Raw genomic sequence first — 25,139 nt, forward strand, 5'->3', positions numbered from 1 at the left:
GCGCTTTGCGTTAAGAGGTTTCCGACAACTTTCTGAAGCAAGGACAAATTTGCTATTTAACTATGTGGTTATTTTGTCTTGTGCAACATTTAGGCTGTGCCCACCAAAGCGTGTTTAGGGGGGAAGTTTCCGGGGGTTTTTTTTACTCTTTGCTCGCTATGATACGGAATATCTGCCGTCGTGTTACTAGTATCTCATTTCACAGATTTTTTTTGTTTCTGTGTTGTTTCTATATAGAAATGTCGATACAATGTAAAGTATTTGCTCTTGTTTAAAATAATTTAGTTCCGTTATTATGCTGCTTGTTGTCATGTGTTGACGTTGTACAAGCAGAATGTGGCGGTTGGTCTGTGTTTTATTTGTCCCGCCCCTCCTCCACTGTGATTGGACAGCTGGGTAAAAAGTGACAGTGATGAGCGTTTCACCCAAAGTTCTGCATTCTTCAACTCTGCGACCGGTAAAACACAAAAATATATATAAGCGCTAAAAAATAGACATTGTCGCGCTGCTGCCGTTTTAAAAACGCAGCACTCCCATTTCAAACTATTGGGAAAAATACGCGAGCCTTGGGGAAAAAAAGCGGTCTTACCGCTCTTCCATGTGATTTTGATTTGTTTTTTGTTTTATTTTTTCATTCAATGCTGCAATTGTAATACACTTATTCTGTTTTGAGACAATAGAGCGAAAATTTACTAGCATTTACTAATTTATTTAATTAATTTCAAGTCTTTATGCTCACCAAGGCTGAATTTATTTGATTAGAAATACAAAGTATTTAAAAAAAGAGTAATATTGTGAATTATTATTATTATTATTACAATTAAAATATATTATTATTTTTTAATTCGTTTGATTTAGGTAATTGTCTTCAGTGTCACATCATTCTAATATGCAGATTTAGTGCTGAAGAAACATTTCTTCTTATCGTCAACGTTGGAATGTTGATTTTTTTTCCATGCAGATGAATAGTCTGTCATCTGTCATCTGTCTGTTCGCAAACATAAAAGCAAAACCATTCAGCGTGCAACATCTCTTGACGTGTCTTGCAAAGTCCTGACATTTTCTATTCTCTGTGCAGGTGAGAAGCCGTTTGAGTGCAAGCTCTGCCACCAGCGCTCCAGGGACTACTCGGCCATGATCAAACACCTGCGCACCCACAACGGAGCCTCTCCGTACCAGTGCACCATCTGCCTGGAATATTGCCCCAGCCTCTCCGCCATGCAGAAGCACATGAAGGGCCACAAGCCTGAAGACATCCCTCCGGACTGGAGGATAGAGAAGACTTACCTGTACCTCTGCTACGTCTGAAGGGTGGGGGAGAGGGAGGGGAGTGGGAGGGCGAGGGATTAAAGCACCTGGAAACACAGTCAGGAAATGGACGGATTTGTCAGATGGCCTGGGAAAGGCAGTGTGGGAACGGGAACTAGAAAGACAGAAATCTTACCCATCAGTATCGCAAAAAAAAAAAAAAGCATCATGTTGTAGCCGTTTGTCCGTTCACAGCACGGATCATATGGGAAGTTCATTCTCAACACGTCCGCTTGCGTCCCAGACTATAAATATGTCTTATATCAGTCAAACGACACACACTTCAACACTTCGTAAGGATGCCCTCTCCTGGTACATGACAGTAGTGTGAACGAGACACTCCGTGTTTACCTCTGACTGATCGCAGCAGAGATGTCAGTGCACGAAGCACTTAGATCCGTCAGTGGTAATGTGCCAGTCAGGTACTCCACAGCAAATATGAACCGTCGCGTTCATCAGGGTCATTACTGCAAACTGGGACGTAAGCTTCCTGCAAAACATGTTCACAATGCCCAGCTGACAGTCAGCGCGCAGATCCCTCCCATATGATTCCCATTCATTAAGGGCTTATTGGTTTAACGAGTGTACAAATCAGCTAAGCTCTCAGTACTCCGCTCATCAATGTCATTTCACTTTTTTTTCCCCTCTCGGCGTAGCTTCGTACACGCATATTACAAGCTAACTTCACGACGACAGTTTTTGTTTGATACTGATTTCTCAAGCGCCACTTTTCAAGATGATTTTGAGCAAAATAACGCGCACACTGTACATGTTCACATTAGCTCTTCCTTCGCGCCCAAGTCTGAAAATCAGTTAACCGTTTGAAACTTGGCAATACATACAGAACACCCATTACACACTAGACATCTAATCAACTGTTTATGCTGTTGTTATAGAGACCAAAATGATGACTAAAGCTGCTTTGGTCAGTGGCTTGTAGACAGAGTGGCACTGTGACGTACAGGGCTCGTCCGCACATATCCGTGTGTTCGCAGGTGGTCACGAGGAAGAACAGAGCAGATCGACTCTTTTGGTTTGGTTCCTTTCGCTTTGTCTGCGTTTCCTATTATACCTTGATTTACTTCAGCACATCGTACTTGAATTACCTCGTTTTTTTTTGTGACCTCATGTGCTAGTGTTTTAATTTTTCCTTTGTAAATTTGATCGTTTTCGCTTTTGCGTTTGTCTTTCGGGCAGGATTTGAAGTGGTGTGTGCTTTTAAGTACTTAAGAAATTAAGTGCCATGGTGAAGAGAGAGAAATTAAGTGCCATGGTGAAGAGAGATTATTTGTCTTTTGTTTGACATTCGTTTTGTTGATTTTCTTGCATTAATATTACCAAACTTGGTATTATGTTTTGTTTTGTTTTACTAACCCTGCTTGTTGAAGAGCTTGTGGGTTTGGTTGTTTTTGTAAGCTACCTCTAAGTTTTGTTTCTATTGTGTTTTGCATTATTGCAACTTCATCTCACGCTTTCAAGTGTTGTATGTCGGAAGCGACGAATATGAAAGGGTAAGATTTGCTTATAGGAAAAGTGGATTACAAAAAAAATAATCATAACTTTCCCTATCAGTCCCCCCGCCCCTGTAAATGTTACCTTAAGAGCAGAAAAGAGATTTCTGAAGCCTTAAGTTCGGGGTCCGAGTTGATCTGGGAGGTGCGTATGGAACAAGTGAAGTGTAGTACTTTAAAGTCTGAAAAAAAAAACAATGTTAAACTTGAAAATATGTGAATAGAATTGTAGTTTTGTAATGTGAAAAAAAGAAGGTTCACAGAGCGTGACCCGCCGAGAACAGGTCATATGCAGCAGTGCATTGTGCGTTGGACAATTGGGACTGCAAGTGGTAATCAAAGATGAAAGGAAGAAAAGAAAAAAAAAACTAAAATCCTGTCAGTTGACATGTTTCTTTGTATGAGTGTAGTCCTGAGCAAGAGCCAACAGAGGCCATTTGATATATAAAATTGTGATATTTTTGTATTAAGTGTCAGTCCCTTTTTCCATTTGTTGAGGTTGCAGCGGGGCAAAACTTTGTAGTTCTTTTTTTATATCATTATTCTCTGGTTTGAATCGTTTGCCTTGCTCCTCTTCTGTAATGTTGGACAGTGCGTGATCCTATAGTGGTAAATGTTGCTTTCTGGATGTCAATACATTGCAGGTGAAGGACTAAATCAGCCACATTCTCCTTTGTGAAAATAACAACAAACGAAAAAAAATGAGGTGATGCCAATGATCAATTCCATTGCACACGATCTCTCAAACAAAACAATCAATGTTGCCAACGTTTTGTTTTTTACTTGAAGTGACAAAAAAAAAAGAAGGGATGGGAAGACGCGTCAAAGGAAACGTAATTGTCGTGTGTCTTGCCGTTGTTTTCTGGAAAACACTGTGAGTTCGGGCATCTTTTGCCCCCTGTGAGAATTTTAAAAACTAGTAGCTCCATGAAATAAGACAGAAATATATATTTTGTTCTGTAAGTGGATAATGTCGACTGATGTTAAATGGGTAAAACAGAGTTTTGCAATATGTGGCAACGATACGAGATATTAAGTCACATGCTAGTGTAACTTTTTGATTTTGTACTTTGCTTTGTGTGTGTTCGAGACCGAAAGAGAGTGTGTATTGTGTGTGTGTGTGTGTGTGCGCGCGCGTGTGCGTGAGAGCACGTTAGTGTCAAATGCACTAATCTGAAAGTCATGTTCTATGCCACTTTTCTCTCGCCGTGATTAAAAAAATATTGGCATTGATATAGTTCTTCCCTCAATGTTCTTCTGATGTTTCTGTAATATCTTTGTGCCTAAATGAAATTGTTCAACAAATTGTCCACATATATCTGCTTAGTTTCTGTATTTTCAAGAAAATTATTGGTGTCTTCAGGGCTCCAGGGGTGCCATGATGATCTCGGATCGATTCACTTGAGCCAATTTTTTGTTGTCGTTTTAAAAATGATCATTTGGTCCGTTTTCAGTGGTTCCGCTGGCGACCGATCAAATGCAACAGTATTGTAGTGTTTTATACACAGTTCGAAAAGACAAGCCAAACATTCCTTGAATAGGAATATGTGCGTTTTTCACAATGAATATCCTGCTTTGAGGGGGAAAACTTAATGTTTGAGAATCAAACTTGCTTTCATTTCCATGGTTTTTTGTTTCGTTTTAGCCTCAGCAACAGGTTTGCTGATTAAACCTTTCAACGGCTTCCCTTTAACATTCGGCGAGTTGTTAATGGATGCATTTGTACTGCCCCTACTAGACATGTCTATTTGTTGTTTAAAGTACTTATGTTGAAGAAACGGTTAGCCACATGTCGTCATTGCATCCCTGGAGTTGGCTCACTGTGTTCCAGTGTGGTGTTCTAGAATGAGTAGCCATTTCATGCTGTGTTGCCATGCATGTGCCATTGAGGTCAAAACTAAACTGTTTGAGTAACAGCACCAAGACGTTGTCTTTTTTTTATATTAGCACTGAGGACCAATTGCCCTGTCGGACCAAGCATAAAGCTTTTTATGTATCAAAGCGGTTTCTCTCTTCCCCCTCTCCTTCACTGGCTTGTCTGGATTTATTTTCCCCCCCTTGTGACAGCACAAGTGCCAGTCCTGTTGCTCTTTAAGAATATAGTGTTTTGTTTCTGGGGTTTTTATTTTTGTTTGTTCTATTATTATTATTATTATTATTTGAATTGTTATAGTTACGTCTACCTCAGCACCTAATCTTAGCCTAATCTTAGAAGGTGCCCAATTTTTTTTCTTTTCAGTTTGTCGTCAATTGTACACATTTTTATTTGCATTAGAGCTTTGCAGCGGTCCTTTGTCTTTTCCAGCAACATGCTATTTTTTGTAGCACTACTTTCTGGATGTTGTGCTACAGATACTGGCATCAGTTTCCTGATGTAGTCTTTCTTTCGGTGTAGGATCAGACGCATCTCTTTGTAACATTTCAGTGTTCTCTGATGGAGTGTGAAAAAATAAAGAATTTAAAGAGATTGAATGCTGCAGGTTTTCTTCTCAGTGTTGTCACTAAGTAAATTTTGTGCCTTTAATAGTGAAAGATATTTTTTACATCCTACTAACAGTAGATTGTTTTTGTAGTGTTTTTTTTTTTTTGTATTTTTTTTTTATTTATGAGTCTCAAAATAACAATGTTCAGTTGTATTCCTTAAATCTGCAGTTAGAAAAAAAATAAAAAATGGACTTAAGTTTGTCTGGCTTTTTCATCTGTTCAACTATATATATATATTCAGACACCTTCAACATTTTCTCACATTATCACAGTTTATGCGCTATAGTTTAGAAAATGGTAATAAAATATGACAAGAACTCAGAGTTAAACTGTGTCAGAACAAATTCATCTTGATAATGTCTTTGAACTTTGATAGAAAGGTATGGATTACAATCAACCAATCAGCTGTTAAATTTAAGTCTAACACACTTAGATAATTCCAATTTAGGTCAACCAATTGCCAAGCAATGCTTCATTCTGTTCAGTCTGTGGTGTAAAAGGTCGCATTAGCAATTAAAGAAAAACACTTAAGCAAAACATGGTCAGGTCAAAGTGTCTGAATAATTTTGGTCCCAAATTTGTATCAATTTTACTGGTTGGGTATTTGTTGGGTATAATATGCGACAGTTTACTTTATTTTGCTATCCTCACTTACAATTAACTATAGTGTCCTGCACCCACTAGTAAAAAATGATATCTGGTGTCTGAATAAGTTTTGGTTTCACTGTAAATATTCAGTATTTTCTTCACTCTCATGTAGTTTTAAACCTGTATGATGGACTTTTTTCTGTGGAACACCAAAGGAAATGTTCAAGCTGCTCTTTTTCATCAAATAAAAAGTGAATTGTGACCACAGCTGTAAAAACAAGATTATATAACTTACATTTACTGTTGTCAAACAAGCAGAAATTGCATGGACTACTGCTATGATGCTCTTTTTGGCATTTGCAAGCTCCTTGTCACCATCCACTTCTACTGTAAAGAAGAGAGAAGTGTGAACTTTGTACAGTACAGGCTTGGAATGACATGAGGGATTGAATTTCAAATTTCTATTACATAGCTTAATTGCTGTAGTTCATTATAGGCATCTTGAAGCCTGTAAAACAAGGTCAGGGAGTTTCATTAAACATTACTTGTTAGCAGTGTTGGGGGTCACGCATTACAAGTAATGCAAGTCACATAATCAGATTACTTTTTCAAGCAAGTAAAGTAGTCCATTACTTTTAAAATGTTCAAAACAGAAGCGCAAGTTACTTTGTTTTTCCATTTATAGACAGACGCCTGTTGAGAGAAATTAGGTGTAAAGTACAGATGCCAATGTGGTATGGTGGTTTTTGTAGTTTTAGATGGGAGTATGCATTTATTCATCTCACTTGCACAAAAACAGATTAAGGACCATAAAATGACACATTACACAAACCTGCAATAATTAAATAGGTAAATAATACAAATATACTTTATGTATTTAATCTCGCTTTATTAATCAATCGTCTTTGATCGTCTTCGCTGCTGACCTTCGATGATCCGATTAAAGGATGCTTATAAGCCAAAAAGGACTTTAGGTAAACATCACATTTGTTTTTTTGTTTTTTGTTTTTCTGAAGAAAGAGTGGTGAACTTATCCTGCATCCTATTTTTATTGCTGAAAGGCTTGTTTGAGTCTGCACCCTCTATACAGGTGTGAATTAGTATTTCTTTCAGCCTGAGTCTTCTCCATTTAAGGTCCGTTCACAACAAGGATAATGATAAAGGTTCGCAATATTAAAGAATAGCACCACAGTTATCCGATTTTATCCAGGTGATGAACGATAAAAACATTGATAGCCAATCAGAATCCACCCTGCTGTAACGAGCTTGTGTTTAGAATAAAACAGATGGTGTGGACGCTTGTATAATAATAATAATAATAGTTATCGTTAGTCATCTTATCGTTCTTGGTGTGAAAGAGTTATTACATTTGCATAAAATAGAACTTAAGTTTTTTATTATTGAAAAACAAACAAGCCCAACCAAGGTGAGGAAAAGTAATGTAACACTTTACAGAAAACGTGTAACTCGGTTACTTTTTTAGGGAGTAATGCAATATTGTAACATTGTTATTTTCCTTCCCAAACACTGCTGATTAGGTTTGTTTATTGAAAAAAATATATGAGTAGGAAAAGCCTATTAAATAAAAACTAATGGCTTTCAGTTAGCACCACCTGCAGCTGATATGGCAAATATATATAGGCTACTAGTTTGAAATTACAGTTAAAGAGAGTATGGGGACAAAACAAGGCCGCGATACTGAACTTGATGCGAATACATTATCCGACAAATCCTTAAGATAGCAAAGTGGAGTCGCAGGTAGTGTATCATTAAGAGAACAGGTTCTGTGCCTTCACTGCCTGCTCTCATTACCATTCGGAGGGAAATAGACTGAAACAAAAGCAGTCTCTGCTTCTCTTTTATTCTGGGGGGAGACAAGCTGAGAATACAAACCTCGGAGCTTTAGTGAGTCTGCCTGTGTTCATTACATAGAGCTCTGTGTTAATACCAGGAACCATCTGAGCAAATAATGGCAATTCGCTGCTATGCTAATGCTCCCTCTGGTATTGTATCTGTCTAACACTCTGTGTGCGTGTTTGAGTTATGATCCTGTTGAATTATTGTAAACATCTGCCAGTGTTAAGGCTAGACACACAGCGAAAGCTCAGCCTAACAGCTAGCATTTTGTTTGAGCGCCAAAAGCGTGTTTATTCATAGCTATATATAGCATTTCAAATGTATGATATAATTTAAGTCAAATTTTTACGTGATCACAAATTACGAACATGTACTGAATATATTCCACACAAAATAGGCCTATTAATACAACACACATATATTATATCATAAGTTGGGTAGTTCTACAAAAGTAATTACTGAAAATGACCAGCTAATTACATCCTCAACATTTTAATAAGATTACTGTACAAATACTCTCTCTAATAAATATTAATTTCGAATTCCCATATCAACCTTGAACAATACAGGAATAGACATAAAACTGCTCTTTTAATCCTTTCAAATAAACAATATAAAATTGCAAAACTTATTCTTGAACTGACTATAGTATATATAGTATAATGCAGTTAAAGGCACAATATGTAAGATTTTAATAGTAAAAAAAATAAATGTATATATTAGTTGACTTGTGTAGGCCTACTTACATTATCCCAAATGTTTCCAAGAATGTTAAAATCTAGAGAAATAAGCTATTTTAACCAGGACACAGACCGTGTGCATCGCCCATCAATGACATCATACCCACCCAATTTCCTGTTTTATTTTGTAGAAACCATGGAAACACCAAAGATGCTTTAATATATTGTGTGTTTTATAAGACAGGTGAGCAACTGTTTTGATACATTAATCGACAGAAAATTAATGTTTGCTCAAAACAGTATTATTGTTTAAATCTTGTTTTCTTGATTTACCGCGAGTACTATGTTTTACCATGCCTAATAAGTGTCTCATAGTAGCCGCCGAGCAAACGCACAGAGTAGAATTATAACATAACTTTCAACACACTCATGTATCTAATATGATAAAACAGCGCTGCGTTACCCCACATAAGCATGACCGGAAAAAGCGGAAACGGCTGGGGCATAATAAAAGCTCCACGAAATCAAGGCATCAAGCTACGCCTTTATTTTGAACAAGTGACCTCGAGCGGCGAAAAATTACATATTGTGGCTTTAATTACTCAATAATGCATTATACCCAACACTGATCATAAGAAGAAGAAAAGTATTCCAAACTAGTCTGTATACAATATAATTCCTCCATCACTGTTGGTTGGTTAGTGAAATTTTGCCGCCAAAAAGGTCCACTGTGTATTGTCAATAGTGCATCGACGCACGAAGCACAGCTCACACAAAGGTCACGTACAAAACAAGCTTTCTGTTGGTTAAGGCGGTGAATTCGTAAAAACCTGAACCTGTTGTGATGTTGGATTTCGCCTGTGAAAATTCACCGAACAACGATAAATGTAACCGCACGTTTACAGTGACTGATGAAACGCCGCTATCCCTTTTCGCCTTCTAACAATCTTTGGAAATCATGCGCCTCGTATATAGCACACAATGCTACCTCAGTGTGCTGAGCTAATGAGACTTTTAATTAGGTCTATCTCTTAAGATGAAACAGATTTTTTTTTAATGATCGTCTGAGAAAAGACAGCAGGGTTCAGATTGTCTATTCGCTCTGCAAGGCCTTTGGAAGTTAAGCATCGTTAAGGGCGACGCCGGTGCTGCTGGCACCCAAGACCGGCAGTTTTCGGCAAAGGTCATGGGACCTCCTCTGCGTGAATAGCTTTTGTGCGACGAGCAGGGCGTCCTATCTTTGGTTGCTCTTTGACCCAGATATGATCTAATGGACAAGGGAAGTTTAGATAGCGAAAGGCTGAATGGTGGACGTGGTCTTCCCAAATCCCTTCAATTGTGTTCCCAGCTAAGCCGTGCCTGCGGGTGCAAGCAGGCCCAGTGGACGACCTCCAGCAGATGAATTTGCAAAACAAGTAACAGCCTACAAATGCCACTTGAAGCCATTTGTTATGACTGTGTACGGCTTTCAGGAATTTCACTGCCAAATTCACCCTGCCAAAATTTCGTTATTGGTCGATAATGAAATTCGTCTGGCACTGGAATCCTATTGTGTGCACTCCAAATGCAGACTGCATATTATATTACAGATACCAGTGAAACTATGTAATGTATGTGGATGGAATGATGTCACTAACATCAGCAGTGCATCTGCATTACATGGCCTTAGAAGCCCTCTGCTGGTTAAAGTTGAGTGCAAACGTATGTCAAGGGTGGTTGTGTCATTGTTGAAATGTATTTATGATCATATTAATCATAACGACATTTATTTATTTACATGAAGACTGTTATTTACCAAGACACACATCTTGTTCTTCATAAAAGGTGAGATTCCCAAATCCTCTGTAAATTCAGGACTGGTGAGCAGAAAGCAGGATGGAGAGATGTAGCCACATTGATTGTATTGGGATCAATGCTCCCATTTACTGTCTAACTGATTTTTTTTTCTTCTTTAATTATGTAGGGTGTCGATGGCATTTATCCAATCACCCCAGGCCTGCTGAGTGCATTCCCAGTGAGGTGAAAATCTTTACAATTAGTACATTTAGTGTCACAGGCAACGACTAATGCTCAACCGCCCTTGGGCTGGAAGAGAGGGAACACAATACAGACACGGTCAAACATCTTCTCAAGACATACAATACAGACACTTTACAGGATGTTTTCATTTCAATAACAGGATAGCGTATGTATTTGTCACAGTACTACAGATTTTATCAGGGTAACAGAAGTGAAATGGAATCTAAATAATAGATTGATGTGCTCAAATGTTCCAACATTTACAAATAGGGTTGAATTGAGCATGGTCTAGCATACACTACCGTTCAAAAGATTCAGTACGATTATTCACTGTCTCTAATTCTCACTAAAGATGCATTTATTTGATCAAAACTATGTTAAAACGGTAATATTGTGGAAATATTATTAAATAACTTTAAAATGTAATTTATACTTGTGATGGCAAAGCTGAATTTTCAGGATCATTACTCCAGTCTTCAGTGTGACATGATCCTTCAGAAATCATTTTAATATGCTGATTTGCTGCTCATAAACATTTCTCATTATTATCAATGTTATAAGTTGTGCTGCTTAATTTGAGGAAACGGGGATGCAGAATTTTTCTCAGGATTCTTTGGTAAAAATTATTTTGTAACATTTGTCAACCGTCACTTTTGATTCATTTAATGCAGCATTGCTGAATAAAAGTGTACATTTTATTTAAGCAAATCTGACCCTGAACTTTGAATGGTAGCTAATGGTAGATTTTTTTCTTAGTATTGAAACACATTAAAAAAAGACAATACACTGCTAAAAGTTTTGATATACCGTGAGTTATTTGTGTATTTCATACATGTTTTAAAGCTTTGTCTGAGTATGCTGATTCTTTCCTTGGCTTCTTTTGGAACTATTTCCGCTGGCGGAGAACAAAGAACCAAGATAGCTTCCCCTAGTGTATCTAAAATGTGAGTTGTTCATTTTTGACTTCTTTATATGTTTTACTGTTGTATGAAAAGAATATCACACTTGCAACTGTGCTGTTGTACTGAATATTAGCAGATATAACAATCATACATGTATTCTCGATGCTTTCATCTGGTGAGAACAGCATAACTCTTGATTTGAAAGCCCATTTCTCCTCTATGGTGCTCAAGTTATTCTCTTGTGAGATAACAATCACATTACCGGCACTTAAACTACGTCCAACACTGCGTTTACTTAAAGCAGTGAGAAAGAATTGGCGCCTTCCCTCTGTGACCCACGTCTGCGGTCAGACGTTCTGCCAGACGGACCATAGTGTGCCTAAAGTGATGCTGTAGGCCAACACGGTGAGCAGGTAGACGCGGAACAGCAGGACGTCCAACACGTACCCCACCTGCAGCCACTCCTTAGCGATCTCCCTGCTCTCATCCTTCTTCTCCATGAACTGACGGATGGCGGTGATCTCGCGCAGGATGCCGTCCATGACGGGAGGCCCGGTGTCCCGTGTGGAGAGCCCCAAGCCCAGGTTCCTCCCGGAGTCTCTGGATCCCTCGTAGCTGTGATGGTTGCAGTGAACTGCTTAAAAAAATCACAGGTAAGTTTCGGAGCTTGTTTATTCTGCAAAAACACACCACCTACAGCACTGGATCTCAACCTTTTTGACTTCAAGGCCCACCCATAGTCCACAACAATACTTAAAGGATTAGTTCACTTTCAAATAAACTTTTGCTTATAATTTACTCACCCCCTTGTCATCCAAGGTATCCATGTCTTTCTGTCTTCACTCGAAAAGAAATGAAGATTTTTGATGAAAAGATTTCAGGATATTTCTCCATAAAATGGAAGTCAATACACTCCAAACGGTTTAAAGGTCCCATGGCATAACATTTTCATTTTATGAGGTTTTTCAACATTAATATGAGTTCCCCTAACCTGAATATTGTCCCCAAGTGGATAGAAATGTTGCTCGGTGTAAAACCGAGTTCTGGTTGTCTTTCTCTGCCTTTGAGAAAATGACAGGCCAGACGAGCCAATCCTGAAGTCTCCTGGTTTGACGTCCAAGCAGGAGCGGTTACCTCCCTTTCCTCCGCCCAGAGAATCTGGCACGCCCATGCAAACGCGAGAGATCATTACTTGTGAACGAGTGAACGCTGGCAGTTTCTCAGTGTTTGGATGTACAAATGAAAACAGAAGTCTTTTTTCAGTTCCTTCTGATCTGTGATCATTGATTTCTTATGTGTAGCTAATTATTTATTATTCGTGCACACGCAGCGGCTTCTCTCTCTCCCGACAGAACAGTGTTTTCGTGTTTTCTATCTTGTGAGTCAGTGTTTTTGTACGTCCTCGTCGCGTCTATCTGTTCTAAAATGTGCATACAGTCTTTTCTGCTCAACACCGGCAGAGCCACATCTTTAGAGATAAACCTCACACACGCCGAAGCTCGGCCTTAAACATCCCCGACCCCCAGTACTGCATCTGCCCACAGCGGAGGAGCCAAACACGGCCAGAGATTAAGCAGAAGGAGGGTAAGCGTGAGCGTATCCGGCTAGGCTAGCCAGCTTTCCCCACAATAAACTGGATTACATTCGATTACTGCTGTTGTGTCTTTGTTTGCGCTGTGTAACGTTACTCAATGCGCGTCACTGACGCTATTCATATGATTGGAACATATCTAGAAATAATGCTATACTCAACACTTACTAACTCGTTCATCTCGCTGTAATGGTACATTGCATGTGTTACAAAGTTGGTAGAATAATGATGAAGACGGACTCGGCGTGACCTGGACCTGTGTTTATTCAGAACTCTCAGATACAAACACAATAAACTCACGCTGACAGACACTCATAACTCAGTAAGTTACTATAAATAACTTTGTTAGCAATCGCTCCGTCTCCGTGATGTCCGGTTCGCGAACAAATCATTCTTTTGAATCGGTTCTTTTTAGTGAACCGAACCAGTTCACCAAAACGGACTGAATCGTTCTAAACGGTTCGCGTCTCGAGTCAGCGCTGATCCATAATTTACTAAAGTTACTAACTTTCTGACATGAGTGACAGCCCCTCCGACTAGAAATAAACTAATAACCTGAAGTATATGCTGTAACAGTTCACCCTGAACTGAGACATGCTGAGAGAACTGATGAGAAGTGAACACAGGTCCATCCGTCTCTGGCAGACTCGTGCCTGCTCGTGCCTCGTTAAACCACGCCCCCTCCGCTCATTTAAAATGCAAAGATGTCAGCCAATCACAACAGTGGGCGTTTTTACTGAAGTCTCACAGCAGACACGCCTCTTGAAGCAGGGCATTCAGCCACAGGGCAAACAGCAGTATAGAAAAAATGCCTTTTATTTCTAAATTATTACATTTTATGATGTAAAAATCATACTAACAATATAAGTACACCCCAGGAAACATTATAAAATAATAGAAAAATGCCATGCCATGGGACCTTTAAGGTCCAAATGAGAGGTTCAGTACAGCTTCAAAAGGGTTTTAAACCACATCAAACGGTACCAGACGATCAATAACGGTCTTATCTAGCGAAACGATCTGTCATTTTTTTAAAAATAAATAAAGTTTTATAAGCACAAATGCTCGCCTTGATCTGTTCATTGATGCGCGCTCGTGACGTCACGTAAAAGCGCAATTTCGTTGAAAAGGTCACGCTAGACGCAGGCGCAAAGACGTTTGAATATGTGGATACGGTCCTCCTTTCGCTCATTTGTAAACACTGACTCGGTACTTCCGCCTGCGTCTAGCCTGACCTTTTCAACGTAATTGTGTATTACGTGACGTCACGAGCGCGCATCACTGAACAGAGCACGGCAAGCATTTGTGCTCAACTTTATTTATTTAAAAAAAATGACCGATTGTTTCGCTAGATAAGACCCTTATTGATCGTCTGGTACCGTTTGATGTGGTTTAAAACCCTTTTGAAGCTGTACTGAACCTCTCATTTGGACCTTGAACCATATGGAGTCTATTGACTTCCATTTTATGGAGAAATATCCTGAAATCTTTTCATCAAAAATCTTCATTTCTTTTCGACTGAAGACAGAAAGACATGGATATCTTGGATGACAAGGGGGTGAGTAAATTATAAGCAAAAGTTTATTTGAAAGTGAACTAATCCTTTAATAATTGAAGCCCCATCATACCCCCACACTCACAATTTCCACCCAATAAAATATTTTAGAGCTTGGCATAACTAGAAAGATGTATATTTGTTATATAAAATAACCAAATACTAAGAAATATCTTGAATTTTAGTTGTTTCATCTTATTTTAATGCTTACTTTGTCCTATTTAAATAATTTCAAGTCAACTTGAGGCCCCCTTGGAAGTTTTTTGATATTATTATTATTATTATATATATATATATATATATATTTTTTTTTTTTTTTTTTTTTTTTTTTTTTTATTAAATAAGACTACACAGCTTATTATTATTATATTGTTAAGTCTAATTAAAACATCTAGATATAAATATATTACTGTTGTAAATTAAATTGTAAGTTGTCCTGTAAAATAAAATAAAAAATAGGTCACACTTTAGATTAGGGTCCAATTCTCACTATTAACTACATTTATAGTTGCCTTACTAAACTCCTAATGACTGCTTATCGATAGATAGTAAAGTAGTTGCTGTAGAGGTTAAGTTTAGGGATTAAGGGATGTAGAATATGGTCATGCAGAATAAGGCATGCTAATAAACAAATAGTTACTAGTTAGAATTCAACCCTAAACTTAAGTGTAACCAAAAAATGTTTTTATAAATATTTTGTAAGACTGCAAGTTACAATACTAATATTGAATATAGTCTGAAATTCTTCACTTTCAAACAGTCACATCCTCAAGATTTTATTTTGGTGGAATACAAAATTTGTATCTACAGAAATGTTGGTTATGCAAATGTATAAATAAAGTGAACCTAGTGCAAATTGTGTTGCCAAAATGTAGTTTGTGAGAAGCGACACTGTAAACTGCACGCATCTAACACAGTGCTTTTCACACTGAAACACGCAGCGCAATACTTTATACTTAATTAAATCACCAACTTTGTGATTAATCTATTTTAATAATCACACTAGTCTATATCACCATTTCAGTCTCATTTTGATTAACTGTGCAGCCACAGTTGTTTATTTTACATGCAATTTAATTATTAGCGTTCTTCAAAAAAGCGACAAATCTACAACTTTTTAGGCTGATTGATAATGTACTCCAGTCATTATTCCATTGTCTGACATAAAATACGTAAATGAAAACAGCTTTATTGTACATTCGGCTATACATTTTATTAAAATACAGTATATGAGCATGGATTAGGAGAGAGAACTGGCACATTACGTCATCTAGGGACATTTAACTACTTTTTGAGCAGACTTTAGCTACTTTCCACTGGAAATAGTTGGCAACACTGCCCTGCAGTTCCTTCACAAACCATATTATAAAACCCTTCATTTGCGAATGGATACTAAGGTAGAATTGGTCAGGAGGGGCTTTGCGAAGGGTCAGTTACCTGTGTTCATGTTGTTCTCTTTGTAGAGCGGCAGGTCAGATCCCTGCGAGAGCAGCGAGCAGACCTTCTTGTTGCGAATGCAGAGCAGGACTGTGGCCTTCTCCAGCACCAGGTGTTTGACCCACTGCGGCACACGAGACTGAAGATCCTGCTTGTGCACCAGCCTCACGATCAAAACAGACTCGGTCAGACTGATGACCAGCAGCGCCATGCATACCACAAAGTACACACCTACACTCAAACACACAGAACATACCATTACATGCAATGTTCTTTCTGAGCAAAACATACTATTAATGGGCAGAAACACAAGAATGTATCAAATACTTGCAGTGTTTAATGTGGCATTATTTGTGATGAAAGACTTTAAGAATTAAAATAAAATGCAGAGCAATTAATTTCCTTATTATACACTACTATTCAAACATTTGAGGTCAGTATTTTTTAAAAGTTGTCGAAAACAGTTGTGCTGCTTAATATTTTAGTACATTTTCTCTGATACTTTGATGAATAGAAAGTTCAAAAGAACAGCATTTATTTGAATTAGAAAATTGCTATTTTTTTTGTAAAAATGCAAATGCCTTTACTGTCACTTTTGATCAATTCAATGCATCCCCCCAATGGAATAAAAGTATTAATTTGCAAGTTAAAAAAAAAGCTTACTGACCCCAAAATGGTAGTGTATGTGATAACTGGCCTCATTTATACAGTAACTAAAGAAAAATAAATATATATAAAGTGTGGTCCAAAAGACCCCTGACCAAAAATACTTACTTTGCATTTCAATAATTTCATTAAAAAAATTTTTTGATATTTCTTTAATAGTAAGTAAATCACTCGAGCTGGATGCTGACCATATATATATATACACACTATATTGGCAAAAGAATTGGGACATCTAAGCATAATCAAGCACCTAGGCATGCAGAATGCTTCTACCAATATTTGTGAAAAAATGGGTCGCTCTCAGGAGTTCAGTAAATTCAAGTGTGGTACCGTGATAGATGACCTGTGTAATAAGTCCCTTTGTGAAATTTCCTCACTTCTAAATATTCTACAGTCAACTGTTAGAGGTATTATAACCAAGTGGAAGCAATTTGAAATGAAGTGGTAGGCCACGTAAAAATCACAGAGCGGGGTCAGCGCATGCGGGGTCAAGTCGCCAACTTTCTGCAGAGTTAATAGCTACAGACCTCCAAACTTCGTGTGGCCTTCAGATTAGCTCAAGAACCGTGCGTAGAGCTTCATGGAATGGGTTTCTATGGCCGAGCAGCCACTGGACTCTAGAGCAGTGGAGACGTTTTTGGAGACGGAGACGTTTTTCTCTGGATTTTTTCAAAATCCCAAAATATTTATTTCCTGGTTTAAATGTACTTGTTTAGTTGAGTAGTTTACATGATCTTTCTCAAGATAAAACATATTGTATGCCCTCTGTGGCCTTAAGTGTGTTTGAAAGCATTAGTTTTGCAATTGCATTTGAACTTGAAACCTCTGTAGTGTTCTAGGCTGCTCTCCTTATCTCTCAAATTAATCAGTGCATTTCCGCACAAGCTTCCTCAGCTGCAGTTCCATACTGAAAATCAATGGACATGCGGATAGACTTCAGTTGAAACACTAAAGAAAACTCTTGTTTTCTATCTGCGCAGGAGCAGCATCACAAGACCAGCTGGCTGAGAGGAAACTACTGGATCACACCACTTGCTACAAATAATCAAAACATTCTGAAATAAGGACATTTAATAAGCTCTAGATAAAGTGGAATAATTCAAAACGTCACCTCTCACACATAATTATAAGCTTCCCCAATCAGGAAATAAAAAATGAATGATTGAAATGCCTCAGGTCATGTTGTATGAAACAGAAAGACCTCATTACCAATGAGAGGGGTCCCAATGGCAGTCGCTGGCAGAGTGTCTGAGACGATGATGAGAAAGACAGAATAGCCCAAGAGCAGAGTGATCTTGAAGGAGACTCTCTCTCCGCTGTCTGGGGGCAGGTAGAATCCAACAATGTCCATCACCATCAGGAATATGCTGGGCAACAGGAGGTTGACTGTGTAGAACAGAGGTCTGCGTCGGATCACAACCTGGTGATTAAAGAAAGAGACGTATTTCCTTCTGGCAATAATCTGTTGATCTTTCTCACTTTGTTTTTCTTTCCCTTTGACACTAATTTAAAACTACTTTCCAAAAGAAATGTGACCTGACATTTGGTGCATGTCCATTTAGTGGTACACTATCATTCAAAACTTTGGGGTTGTTAGATTTTTTTTTTTATATGTTTTTGAAAGGAGTCTTTTAAACTCACCAAGGCTGCATTTTTTTTAATGAAAAAAATACAGGTAAACCTGTATTATTGTGAAATATTATTACAATTTAAAATAACTGTTTTATATTTTATGCTGATTTTGGTGCTCAAGAAACATTTCTTATTGTTATCAATGTTGAAAATAGTTCTGCTAGTATTTTTATGGAAAGATTGAGACACCTTTTTTCAGAATTTTTTCAGAAATACAAATCTTTTGTAACATTAGAAATGCATTTAATTTCGATGCATTTTTGCAACGTAACAATTATAATAGTATTAATATATTTAAAACATTGGCCAAACCCAGCCTTTTGAATAGTAGAGTACATTTACACCAATTTGTGAAACCCACAGTATGTAATTTTTTGCCGTTCGTGGTCACTTATTCAAAACAGGCGTAGCTTGATGACGCCTTGATTTTGCCATGTTTTCATTATGCCCCAGCCGTTTCCACTTGTTCTGGTCATGCGAATGTGGGTTAACGCAGCGCTGTTTTATCTTATTAGATACATGAGTGTGTTGAAAGTTATGTTATAATGCTACTCTGTGTGTTTGCTCGGCGGCTACTATGAGACACTTGTTGCACACTGCAGTGAGCTAGATCAATATAAGGCATGGTAAAACATGGTACTCACGGTAAATCAAGAAAACAAGATATAAACAATAACACTAACTGTGTTGAGCTAACAATGATTCGTTTTCTGTCGATGAATGTATCCAAACAGTTGCTCACCTTTCTAATAAAACACAATATATTAAAGCATCTTTGGTGTTTCCATGGTTTCTACAAAATAAAACCAGATATTGAGGGTAATGCAGGTATGATGTCATTGATAGGCAACGGAAATGCTTATTTCTCGGGACTTAAACATTCTTGGAAACATTTGGGATAATGGAAGTACACAAGTCAACAAAATATATAACTGTGTTCTAGTGGTCAAAAACCGTGGACAGTGTTGGGGTATAACCCATTGTGAGTTATGTAATCCGATTAATTTTATCAAGTAAATATTAAAGTAATGCATTACTTTTAAATGTACAACAAAATATCTTCGTTTGGAAGGGAAGATGTCCATCTTTTTTTACAGTCTATGATTGTAACAATACTGGTGTTGGAACGCATTTTGGTCTGTAGCTTGATGTTTTGTTTGTTTGTGCAAATGTTGCTATATTTATATGGTGATACATATTTATCCGTAACTGCTTTTTAATTGGTTAAACTGATGGCATTAAAGCTCACTATGTGTTACAACACTCCCTGCTCTCCTCTAAACAATAATACAAAGAATGCAGTAGTGTTTAATGTAGTCAATAGGACTTCTGACTGTGTATCCCTGCAAAAACCTCAAAAGCTTACTATGACTTCAGTCATTAAGGAGTTATCATGCTTTTCACTTTAGAATACTGTTCCAAATGAATTAGCAATTCCTTCTGAAGGATTTGGTAATATTGAGTCATTACTAGTGTGTTATTATGATCTTCACTTTAGAATTAATTATACATTATGCATTATTCATGGTAATTATGAACCTGTATATAGTAGTTCTTAGTAGTCCTCTGGGTGGTATGAAAAAATAGTAGTTATTGATAGCTAATAGTGAACTACCACATTTGACTGAGCGCTATTACTTACTAATTAGTTAATCAGAGTTTCTTGTTAGTTAATAGTAATATTGCATTGCTCATTTGTTCCTGTGTAGTTATTCATTAATGACGAAACAGTATTCTAAAGTGTTACCCATTTTTCAAAGGCGAATGCTAATGTGCGCCATGGCTTAATTTGGTATTATTACGTTACTCACATGAAACTTCATTTCGGCATAGTAATCATCATTATCTATGCTGAACCTATTGTATGTGGAAAGGACATGAAGCAGCTCCCATTCTCCCTGGTTCATGAACACACTCTTGTCGTTCATTACTTCCTCAGGGGTTCTCATTAGCGTGATGTTGATGTCTTTAGCTGTGGGACGAGATAAGGTTAAAGGTCAGTTCATTCGGCTTTATTGAAAAGGCATGTTACTTCTTTTTCTTGTGTTTGAATCATTTCTGCAATACTACATTGCCAGAGCATTCTTATGTCTTCTGAAAATGTGGTTTTAGATGTGGATTCTGTGTGTGGGAGGTACATTTTGTCAGTGATGAATCTGAATAGAGAGATCATTGCTTTCATTAGCTTTCCAAATTATTGTATTGAACACTGTAAACCCAATTAAGTTGGCAAAACTAAATTAGAGGTAATCATGTTACATCAAATTTGTTAAGTTTAAAGGGTTAGTTCACCCAAAAATGAAAATTATGTCATTAATTACTCACCCTCATGTCGTTCGACACCCGTAAGACCTCCGTTCATATTCGGAACACAAATGAAGATATTTTAGTTGAAAGCTGATGGCTGAGAAAGGCTTCAGACAGGCCTCCATTGGCATACAGTACATTTACACTCCCAAGACCCATAAAAGGCACTTAAAACGTCGTTACAAAGTCCATCTCACCACAGTGGCTCTACAATAATTTTACGATGTACGAATCCAACTTGTTCTTGTCTTCCGTGTATGCCTCCACGACGCATGCGCGAGAATATGACGTATGCGCCAGCGTTCGGGAATCCATGAAATGGACACTTTAGCCCCATTTTGAGAACTACGCCGAGACCTAAAGCACGATCAATGTAGAATTCAACAGCTTAGATACGCGCGTCTTCCTCTGCTTATAAACAAATCGCTTCTGGGTCATGTGTCCGAACGCCGGATCTGCGTCATATTCTCGCGCATGCGTCGTGGAGGCACACACGGAAGACAATAACAAGTTTGATAAAGGTGTTATTTTGATTTTTGTTTTGCGCACAAAAACTATTGTCGTCGCATCGTAAAATTATTGTAGAGCCACTGTGGTGAGATGGACTTTGTAACGACGTTTTAAGTGCCTTTTATGCATCTTGGGAGTGTAAATGTACTGTATGCCAATGGAGGCCTATCTGAAGCCTTTCTCAGCCATCAGCTTTCAACTAAAATATCTTCATTTGTGTTCCGAATATGAACGGAGGTCTTACGGGTGTCGAACGACATGAGGGTGAGTAATTAATGACAGAATTTTCATCTAGGTTAAAAGAAACAAGTTCATAAAACTCAAAACAATGAAACAGTTCAGATGACTGAAAATGAGTCCGTTTTGTGAACTCAAAAGAAAAAGAACGTTCTAAATACTCATATATGTTCATTTGATTTAACTAATTTGTTTCATTTGAGTTTGCTCTACTCAAACCGATTAATTATTTTGCGTGTTAGGGTTTACAGTGAAGCATGTTTACTTACTTGTGTGCAGCCAACTCTGGAAAGTCAGGCTGCATTTTTGGACATCATAAGGAAAGTTGTAGATGTTGAGGGAGCAGGCGGTCACCACCTGGATAGGCTTATAGTTGCGAACAAGCCCGTTATGGCCTACATAGACGTAAGGAATGTCAGGAGACTTTCCTACATCCACACTGCAGAGAACAAAGAGAGTGATTGTAAAGGACTGCTGTGAAGAGAAGACTGAAATAGTTGGTAACACTTTATTTTAAGGTGACGAAGTTACATGCTACTACATGTACTTAACAGTACATTCTGCATAATTCACTAACCCTAAATCAAACCCTAACCGTAACTCTATTGTAAGTATATGTAGTTAATTAAGATTAACGTTACTCAGTACTTATTTGAGTAAAGTACGATGTAACTAGTGACCTTAAAATAAAGTGTGACCAAATAGTTCAAAACAAAACTCATTATGTCAAGTCTACTCACAATTCATTAATAAGAATATCTGGAACCCAGATGTTGGCAGTGGGAATGGAAATCTGTTTGACTTCATCAAATTCTTCAGGATCCCACGCAAGGAACTCATCTGTCCATTGCTTTTGAAGTGAGAGAAATATAAGTACAAAGATAGGCCTATATATACTGTAAGAGAAAATATTAAATCTCATAATCCTCAATCAAGTAACTCAATCCTCAACATAAGTAACTGTTCTTATTTCATTTGGAGACGGAAAGAAAGTAGGCCTAATGCATCCAGGCTGTAAATTTTGCAATCACTAATAAGATCCGTTCAGTCATTCATTCAGGAATCAAACTACACTGTTTGCTGTTTACGTTTATGATTCACTAACTTGTTTGGGAGTCAAACACTGGTTTTGTCGTGTTGTATGTAGTAGATGAGTCATTTGTTCTGGAATCGCACTATGTTTTTGATAAACTAAAAATGTGCTACTCATAAGAGTTAGCCTAATCGAAGTAACTTACACTGCTCGTGCTATAAATTATTGATTCACTAAAAAGAACCGACTCATAAGAGTCATTCGTTCAGGAATCGAATCACTGGTCGCGCTGTGGATTCATTAGCTGTGTCGCAGTGACTTGTAGTCCATGAAACTGTCACCTTTTGTGTTGTCTGTTCTCTAATATTAAATAAATCTAGTATTTTACTCCAACATACCTGTCTGTACCACACATATGTTGTCAAGACCTGGTTCTTCTCGTCCTGTGTGGCACAAAAATACATACAAAAATCCTGTGAATGCAACAAAAAAAACTTAACCAATGAACAAGTAGGCTAATTTACATATTTAATAGACGTTTGAGAAATCTACCCACCACATTGAGAATCGCATAAACCATTAGGTCAATGGCCACCGTCGTGGACTGTCTCCAGTCGCGCACTGGTCGAACTCCTTTCTTATATCCGGCGCTTAAAAACTCATTTAATCGAACCAGAGTAGCATTGGCGAAACGCCCAGTATTACTGCCCAGCTTCTTCACTACATCGAGACAAATGAATAGTCACTTATCGCTTTTACTTCATTCAACTTTAGCTTCAGCGTTCAAAAGTTTAAAGCCATAAATACGTGAAAGCATAGCCTATTGATTAAGTGCAATGGTTCGAAACCTGCCGAAATGCATACAAAGAAAGCATTTTGTGGCTTGAAAATGCTGTCTCGATCGGCAGCTCACTAGGTTTCGAGATTAAGCAATTTAATGTGAAAGTACATCGCTTTAAAGCTCAAACGCGAGCTGTTTGTATAACCAAAGTTAAAAGTTTAGAGAGTTACCTGAGCAAGTCACCATCGCTCCATACATGCAAACGCAGAGAGCTGTCCAGAGTGCTGAACATTTCATTGTGCCGAGCTGTCTGGCGTTGCCCTGGGCTGTTCTCGCAGGCTTCTAGCCTGGTGCTGCTCCCTTCCAGTGATGCTCCCTGAGCTCCATTAGTTATCTCTAAGCTTACCAGAAGCGCTCGGGCTGTCATTACAGCACTTAGTCCACCCTCCCTTCTCTGCATCATCATCCCACAGTTTAGGCAGGTCAAAAGCACTTCAGCTTGTCCCAAGAGTCATATGGGAGAGAATAAACTATAAGCATGGGAAGAATTGCGTAATCTTTAACAAAACAACACATACTATTTCTTATTCATACTATTTCTTAAATGTATAGTATTATACAATTGGTATAGCTAAAAATAACTAATTAGTCAGATTTATTTTGTAAGCACCATCTTTGATTAGGCCTCATCTTAAGAATACATTGAGACTGTGATTTATGTGTTAAATATTTTAATTATAATAGGTTAAACAGCATAAACAATGGCAAATGTTTTCTAAACTAACACTTGTGTTTTTCCCCTCACACTAACTCAACAGCGGAGGGCGTATACATAAATTACAACTACCTTTGACATTTCATGGGTCATATTACACCACCAAGTTCAAGTCAATTTCCATGAGCACTTAGACTACTACATTAAACTGTGATCTAATACTTCGCCCAGCCATGATGAGACTTAATTAGCCTGGCAATAGGCAGGTGATTAGATTTGCGTCAGGAAAATATTATCAGAATTTTGATGAGGAATTGAATTACGTGTTGTTTTTTTTCTGACTGGACAGGCAGCTCTGAGAAGCTCTGTAATGAAAATGTACTATAGTGATAGTGACGTGAAGGTGATTGTGGTTTATTTTTCAGTAAGGAAACTGGAGCTTGATATATGATAATGTTACTGCACAGGGAGGGGTACTTCACTCTCATTATATGTTGTGTGAGATTTTTCAAAGAATGCTTTTTAATATTTTTTAAAGGATATATTGATACCTGATCTGGCATGTATTGCTACCTGAATGGCATTTGTTTATGTAAGCCTATGTAGTCAAATTTATTTTTTAAAAAAAGAATAAAAATCAGTTTATTTAGAAATTAAAATAGGATTTAGAATACTTTTCCACTGTATTTTCATTAGTTAGATTTTTTTGGACCATGCAGGACATAAATGCTGACATTTATTATACTATATAATTTAATAATATACTACAAATAAAATATTTATTTGGAAGCAAAATAAAATCTCAAAACATCTCAACAATACCAATTATTTTGCAACACTTTATTTGCAAACATGTTTATGCTTTACAACATTAAACCATCTTAAGATTCTATATATGAGTTTTAATGTTTTTTTTTATTTTTTTTATCTCCACATGTACATATAGGCTACCATTCAAAATTATAGATACCATTAAGATACCTTTAAAATGTACTAATCTGGGTACCCCTGTGAAATATAGTAAATCATATTAATGGACAAATTTAATCTTATTTAATCTTCCATAATATGGTTGATGTACTCAGATTATTTTTATTAATTAAACAAATAAAACAAGATATGGTTTATTTAATACTCACCCCGCTGTACATCAGTAATCATCCAGCACACCCGCGACCCACTATAGTATAAGGATGATTAATGACGTATACAGTGGGGTAAGGATATCGGGGTAAAGAGGTTAGTCATAAGAATAACGTTAGAGGAATGTTAAAATAGTGTTAGAATAACGTTCTACAAACCAAAACATACTAACAACACATTACA

General features: G+C 37.5%; 2 protein-coding genes across 6 annotated transcripts in view; one reads left to right on the top strand and one right to left on the bottom strand.

Moving 5' to 3' along the window:
- zbtb16a (zinc finger and BTB domain containing 16a) overlaps positions 1 to 5,475 on the top strand; it is a 112,536-nt gene extending 107,061 nt beyond the window's left edge. For both annotated transcript variants that reach the window (XM_079834800.1, XM_079834801.1), the window contains exon 7: positions 1,079 to 5,475. In XM_079834800.1, the coding sequence (XP_079690926.1) occupies positions 1,079 to 1,308 (230 nt within the window). In that variant the 3' untranslated portion in view covers positions 1,309 to 5,475. The remainder of the gene's footprint in view (positions 1 to 1,078) is intronic.
- Positions 5,476 to 10,147: 4,672 nt separating this feature from the next.
- On the bottom strand, positions 10,148 to 23,556 carry htr3a (5-hydroxytryptamine (serotonin) receptor 3A). Of its 4 annotated transcripts, none has more exons than XM_079834905.1 (9): positions 23,329 to 23,556; positions 22,874 to 23,037; positions 22,716 to 22,760; positions 22,025 to 22,134; positions 21,554 to 21,723; positions 20,042 to 20,202; positions 17,808 to 18,018; positions 15,933 to 16,163; positions 10,148 to 11,983 (listed from the first exon to the last, which is right to left on the bottom strand). In XM_079834905.1, the coding sequence occupies exons 1-9, from the start codon at positions 23,393 to 23,395 to the stop codon at positions 11,697 to 11,699; spliced, it is 1,446 nt and encodes a 481-aa protein (XP_079691031.1). In that variant the 5' UTR covers positions 23,396 to 23,556; the 3' UTR covers positions 10,148 to 11,696. The 4 variants fall into 4 exon arrangements, with proteins under 4 accessions (XP_079691031.1, XP_079691029.1, XP_079691028.1 ...); XM_079834903.1 differs by having other exon boundaries at positions 10,179 to 11,983; positions 22,716 to 22,790; positions 23,329 to 23,496; XM_079834902.1 differs by having other exon boundaries at positions 10,180 to 11,986; positions 22,716 to 22,790; positions 23,329 to 23,407.
- Between the last annotated feature and the right edge of the window lie 1,583 nt (positions 23,557 to 25,139).

This window comes from Gobio gobio (genome assembly GCF_949357685.1).
Source record: "Gobio gobio genome assembly, chromosome: 14".
NCBI lineage: Eukaryota > Metazoa > Chordata > Actinopteri > Cypriniformes > Gobionidae > Gobio > Gobio gobio.

Coding starts and splice junctions, on each gene's coding strand:
- htr3a (XM_079834902.1), bottom strand. CDS start 23,395: ATGAAATGTTCAGCACTCTGGACAGCTCTCTGCGTTTGCATGTATGGA. Junction 22,135..22,715: donor CATATGTGTGGTACAGACAG/GTATGTTGGAGT, acceptor TCACTTCAAAAG/CAATGGACAGATGAGTTCCT. Junction 18,019..20,041: donor ATGCCGAAATGAAGTTTCAT/GTGAGTAACGTA, acceptor TTTAATCACCAG/GTTGTGATCCGACGCAGACC.